Source organism: Ceratotherium simum, chromosome 1 (assembly GCF_057802395.1).
Source record: "Ceratotherium simum simum isolate JZ-2026a chromosome 1, ASM5780239v1, whole genome shotgun sequence".
Taxonomy (NCBI): Eukaryota; Metazoa; Chordata; class Mammalia; order Perissodactyla; family Rhinocerotidae; genus Ceratotherium; species Ceratotherium simum.
In genome coordinates this window covers 17,253,221-17,275,943 of record NC_141900.1, presented here as the reverse complement: position 1 = coordinate 17,275,943, position 22,723 = coordinate 17,253,221, and the positions used below count along the sequence as shown (strand labels likewise).

At 34.8% G+C, this 22,723-nt stretch overlaps 1 protein-coding gene across 1 annotated transcript in view; it reads right to left on the bottom strand.

Moving 5' to 3' along the window:
* The window catches only part of PNPLA8 (patatin like domain 8, phospholipase A2), a 45,327-nt gene that overhangs the window by 3,077 nt on the left and 19,527 nt on the right, over window positions 1-22,723 (bottom strand). Inside the window, exons 5-9 of the mRNA XM_004439271.3 lie at window positions 22,357-22,451; window positions 19,028-19,199; window positions 14,456-14,513; window positions 11,917-12,111; window positions 3,768-3,963 (exon numbers count right to left, since the gene is read on the bottom strand). Coding sequence (XP_004439328.1) covers window positions 3,768-3,963; window positions 11,917-12,111; window positions 14,456-14,513; window positions 19,028-19,199; window positions 22,357-22,451 — 716 coding nt within the window. The remainder of the gene's footprint in view (window positions 1-3,767; window positions 3,964-11,916; window positions 12,112-14,455; window positions 14,514-19,027; window positions 19,200-22,356; window positions 22,452-22,723) is intronic.

The following is a 22,723-nucleotide window of genomic DNA, read 5'->3' as shown; positions in this document are numbered from 1 at the left end:
TTCAATTTTCAATTGTTCATTGCTAGGATGCAGAAATACAATAGATTTTTATTGACCTTATATTCTTCAACTTTGCTAAACGCACTTACTAGTTCTAGTAGCTTTTTTATAGATTCCTCAGGGTTGTCAACATAGACAATCATATTGTCTATAAATATTTTTCTCTTCATTTCTAATCTATATGTCTTTTATTGCCTCACTACACTGGATAGGATCTCCAGTACAAAGCTGACTGGAAGTGATGGGAGATATCTTATTCTGTTCCTGATCTTAGGTAGAAAGCATTCAGTCTTTTGCCATTAAATATTATGCTAGCTCTGTTTTCTTTTCTTTGTAGATGTCCTTTCTTATGTTGAGGAAGTTCCCTTCTGTTCCTAATTTGCTAAGTGTTTATCACGAATGGATTTTCTTTCTTTTTTTTTTTTTTGTGAGGAAGATTAGCCCTGAGCTAACATCTGTCGCCAATCCTCCTCTTTTTGCTGAGGAAGACTGGCCCTGGGCTAACATCCATGCCCATCTTCCTCCACTTTATATGGGATGCCGCCACAGCGTGGCCTGACAAGCGGTGCGTCGGTGTGCGTCCAGATCCGAACCCCGGGCCGCCGCAGCAGAGAGTGCACACCCAACCACTACATCACCAGACTGGCCTCCATGAATGGATATTGAATTTTGTCAAATGTCTTTTCTGCATCTATTGAGATTATCATAAATTTTTCCTTTTTTAGTCCGTTAATAAGGGTGAATTACATTGATTTTTTGAGTATTAAACCTAGCCTGTATTTCTGGGATGTACCCTACTTGATTATGCTGTATTGTCCTTTTTATATACTACTGAATTCAATTTATTAGTATATTTTAAGCATTTCTGCATCCATATTAATAAAGAATACTGATTGGTATTTTTATATTTTTTATAATATTTTTGCCTGGTTTTTGTGTCACGGTAAAGCTGGCCTTATAGAATGAGCTGGGAAGTATCTACTCTTCTATTTTTTACACATTTGTGTAGAACTGTTGTTAATCGTATCAACTGTTATTTTCATTTCAGAGATTGGATTTCTCACCTCCAGAAGTTTGATTTGGGTCCTTTTTATATCGTCAATTTCTCTCCTCATCATGTTCGAGTCTTCCGCTAATTCACTGAATATATCAAGTATATTTACAATAGCTATTGTAATGTCCTTTTCTACTAATTCTATCATCTGTTTCATATCTAGGTCTGTTCTCATTGATTGGGTTTTCTTCTGGTTAAGGATGTCTTTTCTTGCTTCTTTGTATGCCTGGTAGTTTTTTATTGGATGTCAAACACTGGGAATTTCACATTTTTGTGTGCTGTTATTTGCTGTATTTCTTTAAATAGTGTTCAACTTTATTCTAGCAATGGATGCTGTTAACTGGACTCAATTTGATCTTTTTGAGAATTGCTTTTAAGCTTTGTTAGGGTGGATCTAGAGCAGCCTTTAGTATGGAGCTAATGAGACGCCACGACTGAGATGCCACCATCTGAGGACTCTACTGCATATCCTGTGTATTACAAGGTCTTTGTAATCTAGTTGATAGAAATCTGAGTTACTATGGGTCCCGTGTGAGCTCCAAGGATTGTTCTAGTCCTTTCTGGTGGTTCTTTCCCCTACTTTGGGTAGTTTCCTCACATGCATGCACAGATCAGTACTCAAGGAGACTCCTCTGCACATCTCTGGAGCATTCTCTCTCTAAAGCTGCCTTCTCTGTTGTATTTTGCCCACAAATTCTGGTCTCCTCGGCCTCCCTGAACTCCAAACTCTGGTTCCTCCAAACTCTAAGCGACTGTCCTGCTTTTTAGGGTTCCCCCCTGTGCTATGGCCTAGAAACTCTTCTCAGGTAGTAGGCTGGGCAATCACAGTGATTACTTCATTTATTTTCCTTCTCTCAGGGATCACTACCTACACCACCTGTCAACTAATGTCTTTTGTCCAGTTTTCTAATGGTTTAAGGTGAAAGGAAATATATGGCTCCTATTATTCTATCACAGCCAGAAGTGGATGTCTTAACTCTCTTTTAAAATGTCCAAACCCTATGTATGCTTTAAGACCTGTATCAAGTCTAATTTACTTCTTGTAAACTGTCTACAACAATCTAATTTAGTTTTGTCATTCTTCTTCTTAATTCACAGTCTTAACCATCTACAACTATTATTTATTCAGCAATTGATAATATATTGATTGAACCAAGTGAAATTGCTGTTTGTATAGGTCTATAACCATCTACTATCAGCAGTTACATATGTTTCACTCTAACTCTTCATTAACTAGAGTGTTAAGTACACGGAGACAACATTTCATATTTCTTGAAAATTTCAAATGAACCCATCATGTAGTTTGCACAAAGTATACATATAAGTATTATCAGACTGGCTGATTAACACTATCTTTTTCTCAGCAGATTGCTTATGGTAAGAATATTTCATTGATTTGACAACAAAATTTCAGATAGTGAAAAATCCATTATATCAGCTTTTCTTGGGATATCATTTAATAGATAAAAGTCCTTAGTGGAAAGTTTAAGATCCTCACGTAGCTAATGACTCAGCCAATAACATGCTGATATGGAAAGAACGAGATTCACAAGCAAGGAGCTAAGTGGTAAAAATTCTTTTTAAAAATTTAATAAAGGTTTCATATAGGACTTAAAAATAAAATAGTAAAATAAGGAGATCTAAACCCCAAGGCCAAAACTAGAAATTCAACAAATACTCACTGACTGCCTAACTAAGTGCCAGGCATTGAAGTCAACATAGTCAACTGGGTAAGTCCCTGCCTTATGTTCTTGTGGCATAGAGAGATAGATAATAAGCAATAGAACAAGCCAAGTATGTAATATATATATCCATAATGAGATAAATACTCTATGAGAAGAAAAAAAAAAAGCACAATAAGGAGTTAGAGTGAGACGGTGAGGGGGCTGGAAAGCAGCCAGGAAAGGTTTCTCTGAGGAAGTGACATCCGAGCAGAGATCTGTATGAAAATCAAGCATATATCTGGGGGACAGCCTTACAGAGAGAGAATACAGCAACTGCAGGGGCCTGAGGCAGGAGACTTCTCAGCAAGTTTGACGAACAGCAAGAACTGAAGTGTAGCGGGACACACTTTACAGAAGGGGCACATTTTAAAGAGGCGGGGAAGAGATGTATTCAAAGGCTAGGTCTCAGAAGGCCTGGGAAATTTCAGTGAACAAGGCTTTTGGATTTTGTACTAAGTGTGATAGGAAGCCTCGAGGGTTTTGAGCAGGGTAAAGACGATTTAACTTTACGTTTTAAAAGGATCACTTCGGCCTTAACATGAAGACTAGATTACAGGGGCAGCAAGAGTGGAAGTGAAGACTTATTCTAATTCCAGTTTGCCTCCACATTCCTAAATAATCTAATACCATAAGTACTCTCATTCTCTCACTGTTATCAGGTGTGTATCTGAACCAATCTGACTCCTTTTCTTGTCCCTGTTTCTTAACTGGCTTAAGAGTCTCCAACCAAGTCTTTGTGCTAACCCTGCTCTAGATACTGCTCCAACTGTAAGTACGCAAAGGTAGCACTAGCTCCCAGATGGAGAAGAGAGTCTATTCCAGGGTCACTCAGAAGAAATGGGTGAGGAGAAATGGAAATAACAAAAGACTGGCTCTCATGTGCTTCCTAAGCCTCCAATACAGACGTAACGTACTCTTTTGATTTAGCATCAGCCTTTTCCACCAAAAACAGAATTCTAGAAGTTAAAGTAGCAAATAAACAGACTAACCTTCTGTATCGGTAGCACTGTTGATAACGTTAGACAGTTTGGTTTTCAAGCTTGTGTACGTCATGGTGTTTCTCACATCACTCTCGTAACGCCCAGTGCCCAGGGATACAATGCACTCTAATGGGACGTCTGGCCAAATACATTTACACTCGTGCATTGCTAATGCTGAAGGGTTATTCAGAAGCAAACCTCCATCCTGCAAAATATAAGTCAAGAAAATATAGCACAGAACTCTTAAAAGTGAAATTCCATTTTACAAATTTGAAAACAAAAGTTATACTTTAAACAATTTGAAATTTACTCACAGGGAAAGCTGAACTATGTAATAAATTGAACAAATTATTTAAAAACAAGAGGTTCTTTAAAGTGAATTTACTTTATATACTACAGCTGCAAAAAAAGTCATGTGGAAATTCACTGGCCTCAGTGGCCTTATTAAGCTTTCCTTTCCTATTATGAAAGTTCTTTGAACTTCTTGGATTGCTTTGCATATTTTGCTCAAAACTATTGAAATGAACTAAATTACTTTTTAAATATATACTATCCTTGTTTAGTGGTTAGTATAGATTCCGATACAAAACTTGACGAAAGAATTGTGGTTCTAGCAGACAAATGGGACTAGTCCTTCTTTCACAAGTCAAATTATAACCAAATTCATTAAACAAATTTAAGTTGAAACTTCATTAACAATTTTGAAGTATCACATTCATTATAATGCAGATATATCCTAAACAAAGTAGGCAAATTTTATATTTCTAAGCATTTATCAATAATATTATTTTGAAGAATTCAAAAAGAAGGGTAAAATACGCTGATAAAAGTACTGTAAAAATGTAGAACAAAGTATATAACCAGTCTTACAATAATTTCAGACAAAGGTAGAAAGAAGCACATGTAGCCACCCAACCTCTAGTGAGGTAATAATATGAGTTTTTACAAAACTAATTTGTGAATTAAGGGATCAAAGAGACTTCTCCCAAGTGGTTCCTTTCCTTGTGGAAAATCATCTACCCCACACCTCCACCACTGTCAACAGTAGTGTTCCCTGGCTTGAAGGCCCTATTAAAAACATTTGCAGGATTTTGTCCTACTAATGAAGTATACTATTGTTACTAAAATTTCTCGTGGAACATGAAGGAGAAACACCCCTCACCTTCTTGTGAATTTATGCTCAGTTATTTTAGGGGGAGGGGTAGCATTTATTTCACAAGTCATAGATAACGAGAACTCTTTATTTTAAGCACTACCAAAACAACTTCCTCAAAAACATGTATCTCAAATAATATTCTGGTTGGATCAATGAGATTACACTAGAAGGCAGAAATACAGAAATGTTCCAAAATGCTAATCACATTTCCTAGAGAAAGCTAATTGGCTCTTTAGTTATGGAATAGCCAGTCTGAGGCTAAGGGTCCTTTATCATGGCATATGTCATTCATCCCCAATGTATAGCTCTATGATACCTTTGAGACAACGGGGATACACAGGGCTGTGTGGACTCTCAGAAAAGCTATTTTGTCACATGTTTTCATTGCTCGCTCTATTCTCCATTTTAGGGTGGGTTATTTGCAGCCACTTCCAATTCAATCTCTCCCTTCCCCTGAGTGGCCAATCTCTACCACTCTCTAACTACATCTCTTCAAAAGAATGTGCCTTATGTTTCCACATTTGTGACTTTCATGAGAAAAGGCTGTCCTTTTAAAAGACATCTCTTGTCAACAGGGGCACATTTATTCATAGACCCATCATATTTCAGGTCTTTGGCTCTTTTCACAAACATCCCTTTGTGGCTGAGATGTGCTTAAGTTGGGATTGTCTCTGAAACCTAAAGATTGCAGAAAGCTGGTCTGTGAATGGCCCCAGGTCTGAGATAGAAAAAAAAAAGGTGGAGGAGGGAGGGTTGAGTTCACCTCATTTGCCACCTGACTGGCAGGACGTGTCCTAAGAACAGGGAAGCCTCTCTCCCTTGTCTAGGCTCAGGAAGAGGGAATATTTATCAGGAGCAGAATGAGGAAACAGCAGCACATACGCTAGCATTATACTTATCTTTATTATGGATTCAACAGACTTAATTTTCAGTATACATCTCAGTAACAGAGTTAAACACTACAGTCATGTAGTTAAATCATTCCTAAACTCAAAGTAGCATGGCAGAGGATATACACAAAAGATCAGAATCCTAAATAAAACATATCAAAGTGCAAGTTAAGATTGTGAGAAGTAAGCCTTCTCAGATAATAAGATTGCTTCAGTTCATTCATTAAAAACTTAAATGTCCACCTACTCTTTGCCAGGTCAAAACGTATGCAGTGACCACAGTTTTGGGGACTGCTATCCTTGTGTGTACTGAGTTTGAAAGCAGATGAACTGAGACTATATCTGCTGGAACTGATCACCATGGAGGGTAGGACAAGTTTTTAGAGCAACGAGGTCCACTTTCCTCAAAGAACCAGTAGGGGCTAAATTCACATGTCATTCTAAACTCCACTGTGCCTTCCTTCCTGTAATGGCATGCAGTTCTCTGAGCTCCTTGCCACTGACACAGTCCTCCACTCCTCTCCCACATCCTAAACCCTTGCACTGTGCTCTATGGAATTGTTCCACAGTTAAAACTCCCAACGTAACCTTACCTTCTTCTGTAAGTGCTCTCTTCTTTGACTTAGCAGAAATGTGGCTCTTCCCTGATATCATTTCCCAGGTAGTTGTTGATGCTTTCATATCGCATACAATATCACATACACCTTAGTGGTTAGGAGGAGGGAGGGTATCTTATTTGTTCTTTAGTGTTCCTTCTAGACCCTTATTAGTCCCAATCTACTTGGGAAATGCTTTGTTTAAAGGCTCTGCTATTCAGTTCTGCCACCATTTCCTCATCACTGTCGTCATCTATCAACCTCCAGCCACTCCTCCTCATTCAAATTAGTCAGCACCTGGCTCATGGACTTCTTCCTATCCCGTGCAGAAACAGGGAGAAATTCTTTATATTACCCCATGTGGCTTCACATCTTTACAACACCCTGGATCCTCAGTTCTTCAATCCTCATATCTTCAAAAACTCTCCTTCCATCTACTTCTCCAAGGTCACACATTAGATCTTGTTACCAAAATCAATGGAATCATCTACTACATAGCCTTTTGAGTCTGGTTTCTTTCACCCAGAATAATGCTTCTGAGATCCACCCATGCCATTGCACATGTCAGTAATTTATTCCTTTTTATTGCTGATTAGTATTTCATTATTCAGATGTATCACAATTTGTTTATCCATTCACCAGGTGGAAGGAACTATTTTTAAATTTACCAGTCTTTACATATCTGTTGAAAGTCATAAACTGGCTAGGTATTTGTATTGTTTAACTTTGTAAAAATCCACTTGGATGCCTTAAACGTAGGTACTAATAATTAAGTTATTCCCTAAAGGCTTTATCAAGTACAAATTTTAATTTAATCCTTTCAACTTTTTCCTTTGTTTTCAACTAATAGGACATTAGAATAATACCCATCTCATAATAGAGGAAACATATTTCTTTTCTAATTCAGCAAGAAAGTTATCACTTATATTAAACTTTTTATCTTAAATTCTGTAGTTATACTCTGTGTAGCTTCTAATAATCTGGGTATTTTAGATGAAACACTTCTTCACTATTATAAAAGCCAATAAAGAAGGATCAGAAAAGACAAAAAGTGGAGAAAACAAGGGGCAAGCAAAGTTTAGCAAGAATTGGTAATAGTAAAATCAATCCCAAATCAAAAAGTTGCCAGGTATCCAATGGTTTCAATAGCCATGCTTCAAAGTAAATTCCTGTTCCTTAAACTTTACCTGCTTTCCATCAAAAAGTGCAGAAGTTAAGATTTTTGGTACTCACTCTACCCGGGGGTGAGGCATACCATCCCGTAAGCTCTGTTTACAGTCAGCCTACTCTTGCCAGATGCCTCTTCCGTCAGTTAAGGCGTTAGGCTAACGTGATGTCTATGGTCTTTCCTGCAGCGTTTCCGTTCATTTAAGTATTCATATTCACAGCTATTTATTTATTGTGTACTTGGTATTTGACAGGCACACTGCTAGGTGCTGAGGTAAACAGACTTGAAAAATGAATTGATTGAATAATTTGCTACTTATCTCTTAAAACACACGAGATTGTGTTTTAAGTGCAGTACATCATGCATGCACTTAATAGCCTAAAATTTAGATGCTTTTTATTGCTTTTAACGTATATTTAATCATTTCAACTCATAAATCAGGATATCTACCAGAAAATAACCACTGAACAACGTGAATATCTCCTAGTCATCCTACCTCAGCTTCTTATTTTTTTAGGGTTTAAAAAAAAATTTGTTTTGAGCCAGCCCTGATGGCCTAGTGGGTAAAGTTTGGTGCACTCTGTTTTGGCGGCCCGGGTTTGGTTCCCAGGCGTGGAACCACACCACTTGTCTGTCAGTAGCCATGCTGTGGTGGTAGCTCACATAGAAGACCTAGAAGGACTTACAACTAGAATATACAACTATGTACTGGGGCTTTGGGGAGGAAAAAAAAAAGAGAGGAAGATGGGCAACAGATGTTAGCTCAGGGCAAATCTTTCCAGGCAAAAAAAAAAAAAATTGTTTGTTTATTATGGTAAAATATATATAACACAAAATTGGTCCTTTTAACCATTTTTAAGGTTACAATTCAGTGGTATAAATTACATTCAGAATGTTTTACAACCATCACCACTATCTATTTCCAAAACGTTTTTATCACCCCAAACAGAAACTGTTACCACTAAGCAATCACTCCCCCTTCTCCCCTCCCCATCCCGTTTCCATCCTAATCAACTATTCTCTCTTCATACATCAACTCAGATGGAAACTTCTTTGTAAAGCCAACTCTGACAGAATAAATCACATCTTCTATACTACTTCTTAACCCTGTATATATTTTTATTATTGAATTTATCATCTCATTCTATAACTGTGTTAAATTCTTCTAGTTTGAGCTATTTGCAGGTAGAATCCAGGAAACACAAACAATATGCTAGCAATTATTAAAAACCTTTACATTCCTCACGGCTAACACAGTGCCTGGCACTGAGTAAACACTATATTTTTGCCTAGTTATAATGAAAATTACTAGTTGTGGCCTGGCACAGGCATAATCTGGCAGGTGTTAGGCAGGCCCTTTCTGCTAAAAACACTCTTTATCTGGAATATTTATATGAAATATCACAATTCCTGTTAGGTTAATGTATTCTGAGTTCTGAATATAACCTTTTAAAATGCAAATAAGGCCTAAGAGAAATAATATATTAGAATCTATCATCAAAACCTTTAGTGCAAACTAATTTATCAAGCTTTCTCCAAAGACAGGGAATGAATGATTTAATCTGTAGGTGAAGACGGAAAAAGATAAGAGAGAATGGATATGCATATATCAAAAACTTATCAAATTATATACATCAAATATGTGCATTTTTTTGTATATCAATTACAGCTCAATGAAGCTGTTAAAAAGAGAGAGAGAGAAGGGATAATTTTGTGTAAAAAGTACTATTTCAAAATAAATATGATGCTACTTGGGTCAGGGGAGAGAAGTAATATATTGGAACCTACTCAAAAAGAATTCTTCCCACTTTATAATTTTCTAGGACATGTAATATACCTTGTAAATACTGTAATAATATTCTTCTCTTTATAGTCAAAGGCAAATGAAATCTACCCATCTACCTACTCATACCTCTTAATTACAGCATTACGTTCAATAACTGCTCAAGTAAATTAATCTATAATTTACACTCTACCTGATTCCAAAAAGGATATGAAGTAACTTACATTAAAACATATGTCAAACGTGACAGTTAAAAGGGATTTTAAAAGTGAGACTGGCAATAACTGAATATAATTATTCAAAAAACTTAGGATAAGAGGATTGTAATAAGTAAGTACCATATTTTAGTTTTAAACTTCTTGGCAACTTCTGAAGGGTTGGAAAAGAACTGTGCTTGAATGTTTTCTTTGTTTAAGCAATCAAGATCATTCACACCTTAGAACATTCTTATCAATCTTTCATGGTGTCTCTTGAGGAGAAAAATATCCTATTTCTTCCATATTGGAAGAGAACATGCAATAAGGAAGTATTTACTTAAATAGGATTTGCTTAGACTCAAGATTCACTTGAATATTCTTATTAAATTTGATGTGCCGATCTTTCTGGAGTCAAGTCAGTGATTTACATGAAAGTATATTCTCTGCACATGTGGTTATATGCTTTACATAAAATTTATATAAGAAGTTATTTTAATCTGTAGCTCAACCTAAGTTCAAAGACTATCGTCATCAATATAAAAATGGCTAAGCATGAAAAGACTAGTCTACCTGATATGGAAAAAGAAGTACTGAATTACTTTGGTTGTTATATGCATTCTACAGGACAGAAGTAAACTTTAGAACTACTTCCTCTTAGATAAAAAATAAAGAGCAAATGAGATAATTTCTTTTTAAGTTTTGAAGAAGTCTGGGAACATATCGTCCTGAAATGCAGTAACTTCTCATTTAAGACTTTCACTAACATTTGGCATAACTGCAATTTTGAAGCACGACAACCACCTTCAAGTTGTAAGTTATAAACCTTAACTATTATATGTTGAATACATTGTCTAAGTTATTTATCCATTTATGACACGGTGAGAATATAAGAATATGGAGAAACAGTTGTTAAAAACAGCAAGCTACATATTAAAATAAAAATTTTATTTTGACCAGTAAGTCCTGAAATCCACGTTGGAAAGACACTCTACAGCTAGCACTTTCTGTCCTGAGGGGGTGGAAGAAAGAAGCGAAAGGCGAGAAGGGGAAGTGCCTTACATAATTCAACAATGACTGACTTGACAAAGTAAGAAATAGTCTGAATTGACTCCAAAGACGAAAGAAATCCTATTTTAATCTCTTAACTACAAAGATTATGACATTACTTCTAGAAAGACAAAGAATATGAGATAGCTGACCATAACATTTAAAAATATATCTAAGCTACTATACAAAAATACAGGAGAAAATAAAATTGATAAAAATGTTTTAGTTATAACATTGACACATTATTAAAATTAAATTAAAAATTAAATTATAAATTAAAATTATATAGCTGCTATGTAGTTTATATAGAAGAGCTATGCATGAGCTGTTGAACGACATCTGAAAATCCTTATCAAGATCATTTTCTTCTCAACATATATCTGAATACCAAATAAATAAAGAAAGCACACATACTTCAGTGACTAGAGAGGAAAGTTAAGGTGATTGACTCCATCAAAGGAAATGGATTTTAAGTGGAATATCATATAAAAAATTATGCATATATAAAAAATATATATTTTGGAAGTATCAGCTTAACAGCTTTATTGACTTTTTTTATCATTTAATATAAGTCATGAGTTAAGATTTCCATAAACAGTGGGAAAAACTAGACAGAGAAAAAATTTACAATAAATAAATGAGTCTATATAAAAGAATAAATTACCAGAAATAATATTCAACTTTATAGATCATTTAGCTACAAATTTAAAAATAGTATATTATAGATAGCATCCCAACTCTGTTACTTAACAGTTGTGACCCTAGTCCAGTTACTCAACCTTTCTTAAGACTGTAATTTCTCATTTGTAAAATGGAAATAACTACCTCATAAGCAGCAAAGATTAAATGAGATAATGGATGCAAAGCACTATCTAAGTGTCTGGCACATAGCTAACTTAAGGACTGCTTACTATTATTATTTTATTATATCCTCCCTTTCAAAATATGTCCACCAAAACTGTCAAACAGATTCGGTTCTGCATTTTCAGTGACTGTGCTTCATTTTTAATTTTCATCACATTTGGAAAGCCAATCATATATACCACAACTTCATTTGTCCATCAATCAAGTTATCATAAGTGGCTATGAATCACTATATAAAATACAAAAAGAATCTTTCCTAAAATATCCTCTCAAGCCAGAAAGCTTGCTAATTTTAAAAAAACAAACAACAAATAAAAATATCTTGTACTGTACATCTTTTGTCACATGGACACATGAAGAAGAAAGTCTCCTTGGTTGGTCCCTCTATAAGTTCAGTGACATTTAATAAGTGCTGATTCTTTTTAATCACATTAAATTTAAAGTACAGTCAACTTACTTGATGAAGATCATTTCCCAATGCATACTCTGCAAAGTAGCCTGGAGCAGCAGATGAGGCTCTAATGGCTTGCCACATTTTATACTGACAGCCTCCCAAATAGTGCGAGTTGATCCCAGGAAAATGACCATAGTTCCTGAACACAAAAGCTTTTGGCGTTATCCCTCTGTTTACTATGGTACTTACTGCAGCTACCTAGTGAATTAAAAAATGAACAATACCCATCATAAGCAGCAATATTTGGGATTTGTAAAAATTAAATATATAGTAGTATGAATGAACAATCTACAACGCTACCCACCAAGATAAATATATAACATAACTATAATGTTAAGCAAAGGGAACCAGATCTTTTAAAATAGGTATTTCTTTATGGGAAAATAGGTATAAGGACTGAGATAATTTTGAGAAACGTATTATAAGAGAGCAATAATAAAAGATATTTTTGACGACATGATTTGATAAGCTATTTAAAAGAACATTCAAGAAGGCATAAATTTGCAGACCTTTATATAATAATTGACACAGCAGTAGTAGCAATGAATAAAAACTACTTAAAAATGAATACACTATTTTCATACTATCATTCACAAAGTAGTCTTTTTTTCTGTGCTCTTTGAAAGCATTATGACTTTAGTCACTGAAATTCTAACACTACAAAAACTCTCAAGGCTTTCTGATCATAGTTAAATAAATGGCAGCTGGGTAAAATGTTTTACTAAAAAACTAATGTTGATCACTCTGGGTCTCAGATATTATTCATGTCAGTTGAATTTATGTAAAATGTGCTGTATTTGTTAATGATCTGCAATGTAAACTTAAGAAGCTGAAAGGTATTGATGAAGCCAAAGTTGTTAGGGTCCTGCACCAAGCCCTCCAGGGGCCTTTTTGCTTTGCTATTTTATAAACCAAAGGTCATATCTCAAGTTCCTGTGAGAGATCCAAGTGTGTCTCTAAGCCACTGCTGGTAAGTGTTGGCCATACACTAAAATCTAGAGGGTCTTTCTGTTAATTGGTATACAGAGAGGCTGAATTAAGAAATGTATGGATGGTTTCTCCTATTTATCATGAGTGAATTACTTTTTGAGGTGGCTAAAGTTCCCCACACCCACTTTATTCTTTTATTTAAAGTTGGCAACTCCCACGATTTAAAAAGAAACAAACAAATAAGAAGCCCTGAAGATACAGGGGAACAAACAATAGGTGTAGAGCGCACCCTAGAGTCTTGTCCAGAAGAGCATCTCATTATCACGGCCTCTAAGGCCCCGCAGGGTCTGATTCACCTACCCCTCCAGCCTTGTTTCACGCACTGTCCTTGGACCCTTAGGCTCTAGTCTTCAGGAACTCTTTCAGGTTCTGCATTTCACCAGGACTCCTCCTGCACAGGTCACTTCCTTTTTGCCAGGAATGCTCCTACGCATTGGCCTTCACATTGAGATCTCAAATCTCATTTCCTTAGAGTAGCCTTCCCTCATGTCCCAGTAAATGTATACTTCCAGAGAATTGTTTTTGTGCTCCAAAGAAATAAGTGCTATGTTTCCAAATTTGTATGGTTATTTGATTAATGCTTGCTTTGTCCTACTGGACTATAAGCTCCTTGTCTGCATTTACCCACTATGTACCCAAAGTGCCTAGCACAGTGATGGCATGTTGGGTGCATAATTATTATTATTATTATTTTTTAAGATTTTATTTATTTATTTTTTCCCCCCAAAGCCCCAGTAGATTGTATGTCATAGCTGCACATCCTTCTAGTTGCTGCATGTGGGACGCAGCCTCAGCATGGCTGGAGAAGCGGGTGCGTCGGTGCGTGCCCGGGATCTGAACCCGGGCCGCCAGCAGCGGAGCGCGCAAACTTAACCACTAAGCCACGGGGCCAGCCCTGGGTGCATAATTAATATCTAAAGAATAAATGAAAATATGAATAAGCAAGAATGAAAGAGCAATAGAAGAAGCTGTATTTGATTTTTCAGGGTTACAACTTGTTATCAAAGAATAAATATAAGCTGCATGGGACTCCTAAGTACATAAATCCTATTCCTTAATCAAATAACCAGTTATATTAAAGAACACAGAACTCAAGCAATACTCAGACCACTGGGTTTCAAACAAAATAAATGAAAAAAGAAGCCACATTGAGACATAACCTAGTGACATAAACATTTTTAAAATTGGGATTTCATTTGTACATTACTATGTATCCAAAAGGCACATAAAATTTCCTTTAAAAAAATCTAGGGGAGGAAATACCACAATTTTCCTTAAATCATTAGATTTTATTAACCCTTATGATAAAATAATTCTTCCTTATCTTTAGTCCTAGTCTTTCATGTTCTTAAACTTTTACGGAATACAGAAAAGTTCTAATGATCACATCATATATCTTCATAGAATGACACAATATATAAGGAATCAACATAATCTATTAAAGGAGGTTCCTAAGAAATTTTTCCCTCAATAAAGGGCCTTCAGAATAACTGCTCTCACCTGACCTTCAATTCCAACTAGGTGCTTTATATTTAAGAGACTCTAAACTTACCTTAGGACATGAGGGGTTTCTTGCTGTTTCGATCATTAGTGAAGATCCCATTCTATCCCTTTATTAAAGGAGAAGAATTAAATTACATCAAAATGATTTTATCTCCTAACATCAGGGAACACACTACACAATTACTGTTTGCCCATGGCTTTGTCAAAGTGGTATGAGGGACAAAAAAAAAGTATAAGAATCTCCTCTAGGAGGCTTATATAATCATGCATTGCTTAAGGACGGGGATACGTTCTGAGGAATGCGTCATCAGGCGATTTCGTCATCGTGTGTACTTACACAAACCTAGATGGTATAGCCTACTACATACCTAGGCTATATGGCATTAATCTTATAGGACCACCATCGTATGTACACGGTCCATTGTTGATCAAAATGTCACTAGGTGGTGCATGACTGCAATCCAATAAATGCACATGAAACAAAATGTAGTTATTTATTAATTTGATTCAAACTGCAAGTATCTAGAGTTTTGGGGGGGCAATCAACACAGGCTGCAGTATTGGGGAAAGATGCATGGAGGTATAGCTTGAGAAGGACAGAACAAGATGGCAAGACATCATATTCAAAGCCCAGACATTTACAGGGTACAGGCACAGAGGCAGAATAAATCGGTTGTTTTCAGGGACTTCCTAACAGGATAAAGGAGATGTGTTGAGATAAGACTGCAAAAGTATGGGTAGACTAGTTATAGAGTCATCTTAAGACTAGATCAGGACATTTACTCTTTAAATTTCTTTTAGCAATACAGAGCAATATCATTCTCCAAAAACGCTTTTTAAATCATCTGAGTTGGCATCTGAATTACTGCAACATCATAGAAATCGTCCTTGGGCAGCAATTTTCACAATTCCATTAGAAGGGAGTTTTATTTCAGTGCAGATTTTTCCATACTTAAAAATTATGTATTTTTCCCCTGTACTGAATATAAAGACTATGTTCTTTTTACCAACCTGCCTCAATAAGAAAAAACATTTTTCTAATGACATTTTTCAAACAATATTCACATTTCTCAATCAGAAATGTTAGTGAATTTCACATAAGGGTAGTATTTACAAATTAAGCAGTGATCTACCCTTTACAATCTTTTATAAATATCAATGTAAAATACTTTCTAACATGGACAAAATCAATCTTTCTCAACCTGATCTATATGTTTCTTTTGCATGCAGATCAACGCAATTTTATTCTTCTAAGGGTCTTTCACTTATCTTTTCACAGAAATCTTCCTGTAAAATTGGGACAGAAATCCTGAGAGTATGCTGCTTTCACACTTTAAGCAAAGTTCACATTTATTTTTTGTTTAAAGTGTGATTTTATAAACAGAGCTAAAATGCTTTACTGAATTAAAGTTATAAATATAAATTAAAAAAGAGAAAGTCAGGAACATTAACTGCTTATTGCAAAGAGATGTCAAAATATGAAAAAATTCTCAAGATTCCTAGATTCTACTGACGCTATAATTAAAAATAGTGTCCCTACCATAAAATCATTATCATAGGAAAAAATCTTTATCACAGGAAAAAACATAAAAATGCTCTCAATAAATAATGAAAGAAAGAAACACAACAAAACAGGCCAGAGAGTAGTGGGGTAGACTATAACAATGATGCCTCATAATGAATCATCCTTCCTAAGATCCATGTCCTTGCATATAGTTCCTTCCCACATGGACCCTGGGTTTGAGTGGCTTCAGTCAACGGGACGTCAGCAAACATGCCATTAAACTGAGGCTTGATAAGTACTTATGCACTGGAGCTTGCCCTCTTAGAACTCTGAGACCACCATGACGGGATGCAGTCCAGGATGAGAGTGATCATGTGGAGAGAGAGACCAGCTGTTCCAGCCATCTCAGCTGAGCTGCCAGCTGTCAGCAGCCATGTGAGTGAGTTTAGACAAGAACAGAAAAAACACCCAAACTACAGAATCATGAGACTAAACCATCATTATTTTAAACCACTAAGTTTGGAGTGGTTTGTTTTACAGCAAAAGCTGAGCGGAAATGTAGGGAAAGAAGGAAAAAAAACCACATTTAGTTTAATCAATGCTCTGATTAAAAATAAAGAAGCCTTTGAAGGAGCATCAGTAAAATAGCAAGATGCAAATACATGAAGATACTCCAATGAGTACAAAAGGAAAAAAACATTTCATAGCAGAGAGACTAGTTTTACTGTAAATTTTCAAATCTTCATTAAAAAATCTTACCAGTATTATGATTTTACGATTTCATGAGAATTGATATGAATTCTTTTTTTCTAATAGACACAAAAGAAGACCCAAAAATAAGCAACATACAACAGTAATGGATGGGAAGATTACTCAATTGGAAAAATGTCAATATTCCACAAAATAACTGCTACCTTTCCTGTAAGGAACCTTTCATGTTCAATGAAAACATCAGTGGCATTTTTTTTTTATGTGATAAAAGTAACCTAAGATTGACTTTAGAGATTAAAAAGAAAATGGCAAACAGAATAAGGTGAAAAGACTTGCTACAGCAATATAAAAACATTATGAAAGGTTCAATAACTAAACAAAGAATTTGGACAAAAATTTAAAAAATCAATAGAGAAAAACAAAAAATTAGACAGAGACTCTAATGTAGATAACAATTAAAATATGATAAAGGTGGTATTTCAAATCACTAAAAAAAGGAAAAAGTACTTGGTAAAAGGTACAGGGATATTTGAATTAATATTTGAGAAAAAAATTAAAGTCTGACCCCCTTACAATATACATCAAAATAAATTTCAGATGACTTAAGAATTAAAAATAAACTTAATTAAACCTCAGAAGTAGAAAATAAAATAAAGCTTTACCTGATTTCAAGGTAGAAAAGACTTTCTAAACATCAAAGTAAAGTTAAAAATTAAAGGAAAAGATTTGACTAAGTGAATTTTAAACTCCTTTACATTAAAAAAATATTGTTAATTAAAAAGCATGTTTTCAACATATAATAAATGGTTAACATATTTACAATATAGTAAAGAATACTCTAACAGGAAAATGAGCAAATATTATGCCCTTGAATTTCACACAAAAAAGAAATATGATAAAAAAATATAAAAATGTTCAAACTCATCAATAATCAACGTGATGCAAACCAGAAACACCATTTAAAAAAATCTCTTAAACTGACATAGTTTTAAAAATTAAAATGTCTGTTGTTCATATATATTTCAAGAACTGGAAATACAATTTGATGCCGGTGGGTGAGCAAGTTGAGACAACTATTTTGAAGAACAATTCAGATCTACATATATACACAAATATCTCTCTCAGGATTCTTAACACATGTATACTCTCTGACCCAAAATTTCACTATAGAAATTCACCTTAACAATATAATCAGAGATTTAAGTAGAGGTGTAGGATGTCCATCTACACTTCATTTTGAACTGTAAAAATATCTGAAGTATCCTCCTTTACCAATACGGAATTTGTTAAATAAAAAAAATAGTACACCCATAAAATGAGATAGCAAACAACCATTAAAATATGTCTCAAAAAATATTTAATGATAGAGGAAGTCACTAATGATAAAATGATAAGTGAAAATGAAGGATACAAAATTACATGTGCCTTATCATTCCAATTTTGTTAAGGAAACAAATACACACTCACATTCACAAGCCCCTGCCCCCCATATACTTATTTATCTGTAAGAAATTCTAGAAAAAAGTAAATCACCATGTTAATAGTGCTTTTGTTCTTAGTGGGATTGTAAGTTATTTTCATTGTTTTCTTTATTTATTCTCTATTGCCTATATAAAGATTATTTTTAAAAGACATCAACAATGACCCCAAAATTATGCTTCTTATAAACTGACCTACTGATATATTCTAAAATGTGGGCAGAAATGTAAATTTTCCTACTACAGCACTGTTCATAATCACAAAAACTTAGGAACAACATAAATGTCCTAAACGTAAATGGTTAAGAAAATATGGTACCATCACACTGTGGAATGTTGTGTAGTCTTTACAAATTTGTCAAGAGATTTTAATAAAGTTGAAAAAAAGGGAAAGGATATAAAATTACAACTACAATATAATTTGCACTATATAAAATGGATATAATCTAGAAAAAACTAGAAGGAAATATATTGCAAGATGTACGGCTTGGAATAATAAGATTGTGGGTGATTTTAATACTTGACTACTTTACGTTTATATTTTTGGAAAGTGAGTGTAATGGCTTTATGGTATTTTGGAAAAGAAATGTTTAAAAGTTATTAAATGTTTTAGAAGAATATCTGTTAATGACATGAGAAAGACTAATATGTTAAGTAAAAACAACAGGATGCAAACAGGGTCTATACACAATATGGTCTCAATTTTTAAAAAGGCAATTGCAACTTTCACATGCAAATCTCACATCCATAAATCCAAGAAAATAGTGACTAGAATATGATTCACCAAAATATTAACAGTGGTTATCTCTAATTAGTGGGATAAATAATTTAATATTATTCTTTATATTTTTCCACATTTTTCAAATTATAATACACACATATTGCCTATATAACCAAAACATTTTTAAAAAGAATAATTGTAACTTACTTAAGAATATTTTCCCATGTTTGACTGTCATAAAATGCATGGCTCCAACTCATTTTGACTGTTCCAACAATGACATTTTGTGAAAACACATCTGATCCTAATTTTCGATAAAGTTCTTCACACTCATCCAGGGGCATATGAAACAATCCCAACATGAATGCTAATATAGCACCTGAAAGAAAGAATCCTTAGTTTTTATCAGCCTTGACATTACAGTACTTATAAGATCTCCTGAGTCACAGACCTGCTTAAAATTGTAGCTTTGGGGGCCGGCCCCGTGGCATAGCGGTTAAGTGCGCACGCTCTGCTGCTGGCAGCCCGGGTTCGGATCCCGGGCGCTCACCGATGCACCGCTTGTCAGGCCATGCTGTGGCGGCGTCCCATACAAAGTGGAGGAAAATAGGCACAGATGTTAGCCCAGGGCCAGTCTTTCTCAGCAAAAAGAGGAGGATTGGCATGGATGTTAGCTCAGGGCTGATCTTTCCCACAAAGGAAAAAAAAAAAAAATTTGTAGCTTTGATAACTTTCTGTGTTACCTGGGACAAACTACTCAACCTCTCTCAGAGCCCCAATTTCTTCATCTATAATATAAGGATAATAACAACAACAAATATTTATAAGGTTCTCATACTGGGATAACACATGTAAATGGTTTTACCAGGCCTCAGTAAGGATTAAAGAAATGCTAACCAATGATGACAATGCTAATTTAAAAAAATATAAAAATGGGTTGTTTTACATTAAATAGTATATAATTAAGACATTGTGGTAGATAATGTTCTTTATAACCTTAGTAAATTCCTTAGTTTTAGTCACAAAACAGTATATTTGACATCTTACCAATTCATTAAAATAATTACTCCTTCAGGTTAGTCCTGGGAATCAATGTAATTAAAGAAAGTACGTCTCTGGGATGTCTTTTTAAATACCTGATTGCATATCCTAGCTGCAATTGGTAGGACACACTGCCACCTAGTGTACCTAATTGGCCTACCCTGAACCAAGGAGAAAAAGGAGAGGCAAAAGCTCTGGGGTTAGGGAGAGGCTGGGTCTGGGCAAAGACCTGTATCGCATCACTGTTTACTTTTTTTTTTTTTTTTGTGAGGAAGATCAGCCCTGAGCTAACATCTATGCTAATCCTCCTCTTTTTGCTGAGGAAAACCGGCTCTGAGCTAACATCTATTGCCAATCCTCCTCCTTTTTTTTTTCCCCCCAAAGCCCCAGTAGATAGTTGTATGTCATAGTTGCACATCCTTCTAGTTGCTGTATGTGGGACTCGGCCTCAGCATGGCCAGAGAAGTGGTGCATCAGTGTGCGCCCAGGATCCGAACCCGGGCCGCCAGTAGCGGAGCGCGCGCACTTAACAGCTAAGCCACGGGGCCGGCCCTCATCACTGTTTACCTTGAGATTAAGAACAAAGGAAAAACAGGAAATCACTACCATAATGTATTTTAAATATTGTATGTATTTTATTATACTTGGTCTTATTCTAGTAAAAGATAAGACTGCTTATGTTTTAAAATAGATTGTATGGCATAACTATATAATAGAAATTATTATTTTCCAATTTGCAGAAAATTTCTAATTAACATAAGAAATAACTTGCCAAAAATTAAGTTCCTTTCCTTTTAAGCAGAGCTACTATAAAGATGAGCAGATATTAAAAAACCGAATTTTATGGAATTGGTAAAGACATTACCCTTAAACTAAATATACATTTATTAATTTTATAAAGATTATAAGTACAAAATTTCTACATTATAAAACACAAAATGGAAAAAAAAGGAAAATTATAAGGACTGTATTATAAGTTAAGGTTAACATAAGCTAGAAGACACAATGGAAAAGATATATTGTGATAAACACAGAAATGTACATAGTTCATAAACTAATATTCTACTTTCTGGATGAATGTTTGTGATTTAAAATTCTCTTTATTGAGCACCCACCTACTAACAGTGATGCCAAAGCAAGAAGTTAGCTTACAGACATGTTTAAATGTTTAATGGCTAGGACCACTCCAAAATTTAACTGAAATGGTCAGAGTAATAACTCCAAAAAAAGTACCAAAGAACACTAGCCCTGGGAGATGTCTCTTTAAGAAAAGTTTCCATAGTTAAATCAATTGGAGATATACATATTATTTTCCTATACTGAGAGTCACGATGCATTTTAACACACTAAAAGATATCAGAAGTCCCTCTGTAAAGAAACCTAATCTAACATTTTCCAAATCTGCCAACATTCTGAGGAATTAGTTTTCAGTGGAACATCACAGGAATCATGGATTCCTTATGCTTTTGAATCATCCCTGCAACTGCTCTCACTTAGTTTTCACAACTGAGCATCAATTAACATGCCCTATGGGAATATGTGTCATACTTGACACAGATAATGTAGATAAATCATTTGATTTTGTTGCTAGTGGTCTTTAGAACTACTATTATAATTCAAAAGAATGAGAAAAAGAAATAAAAATGTTAAGTCTATGAAGATAAACTAACATAAAGTGAGAAATTATCAGGTCAAACAGTAAAACATACAGCAAGGATGTGCCATGTTAATGGTTGGTCCTCCAGTTTTCCCTGGGAGGTAAGCAATAGCTATGGGTATTCTGAGAGGATTAATGTACACACTGCTGAAGCTGGGCGCGGGGGGGACAGATGGGTAAGGGAGCTGACGTGAGGAAACAGAAAAACAAAACAAACAGAAAACAAAACAAAAATTCATCTGATGGTGACAACGAAAACTAAGAAATTATTCAGTAACAATTATATTCTAAGTCGCCAACTTCTATTAAACATGAAACTACAATTTTAAATGTATATCAACTAGCAATATTAAAAAGTAGCCTTTAGAAACATAGATTCTCATATTTATCAATTTAAATCCTGGCTTCAAACAACCAGACAAAAAATGATGTAAGAAGCAATTTCCTCACAAAGGGATACCTCTCACAAAAAAGTAGAACCTTATCCATCTTTAATAGTCTGTTGGTTCAAGCACAACTTGAGTACCTACCTTCCTTTCATTTCATCACTTTCTTTAAGGTGACTACAGCACAAAGTAATAATTCATAATTTGCACTTGTCACTGTGGCTTATTTAAAACATATTAGAAAAGCACATTAAAAACTATTCCTGAATGTTAGCTTATTTCCAATAAACATTTTTAAAATTCATTAAGCAAACCAAATGATTATTCACTATCAAAACATGAAACTAATATTCATCATTTCAGAGAATGACCATGATCTTAAACATAAGTGCTTACTGTTCTTTTTCTTAATGCACTGCTGGGATGCACCACTTACATGTAATAATAATTACCTGTGCTTACACCACAAATGTAATCAAAGAGCTGATGGACTGGCTTCTGAGTAAGTTCAACTAGTTTTCGTAGTGTCTGAAGAGCAACCACACCCCTGTAGAAAAGACAGAAGGCAAAATGAGAATTCCTGTTTCAAGGAAAGTTAAGTTATTAAATAAAACAATCCTACAAGTTACTCTTCTAGCTTACATGCTAACATGAAAACTAATAATATAAATTAGCATCAGTAAAAACTGCCTAAGTTTTTAGGATCACTTTCAAAAATCCAACATCTAAATAATGGTATAAACCTGTGTTATAGTAGCACAGTTTTGAATTTATACTAGTATGTCTTTAAATAAGACTACAAAGATACGCCAACATAAG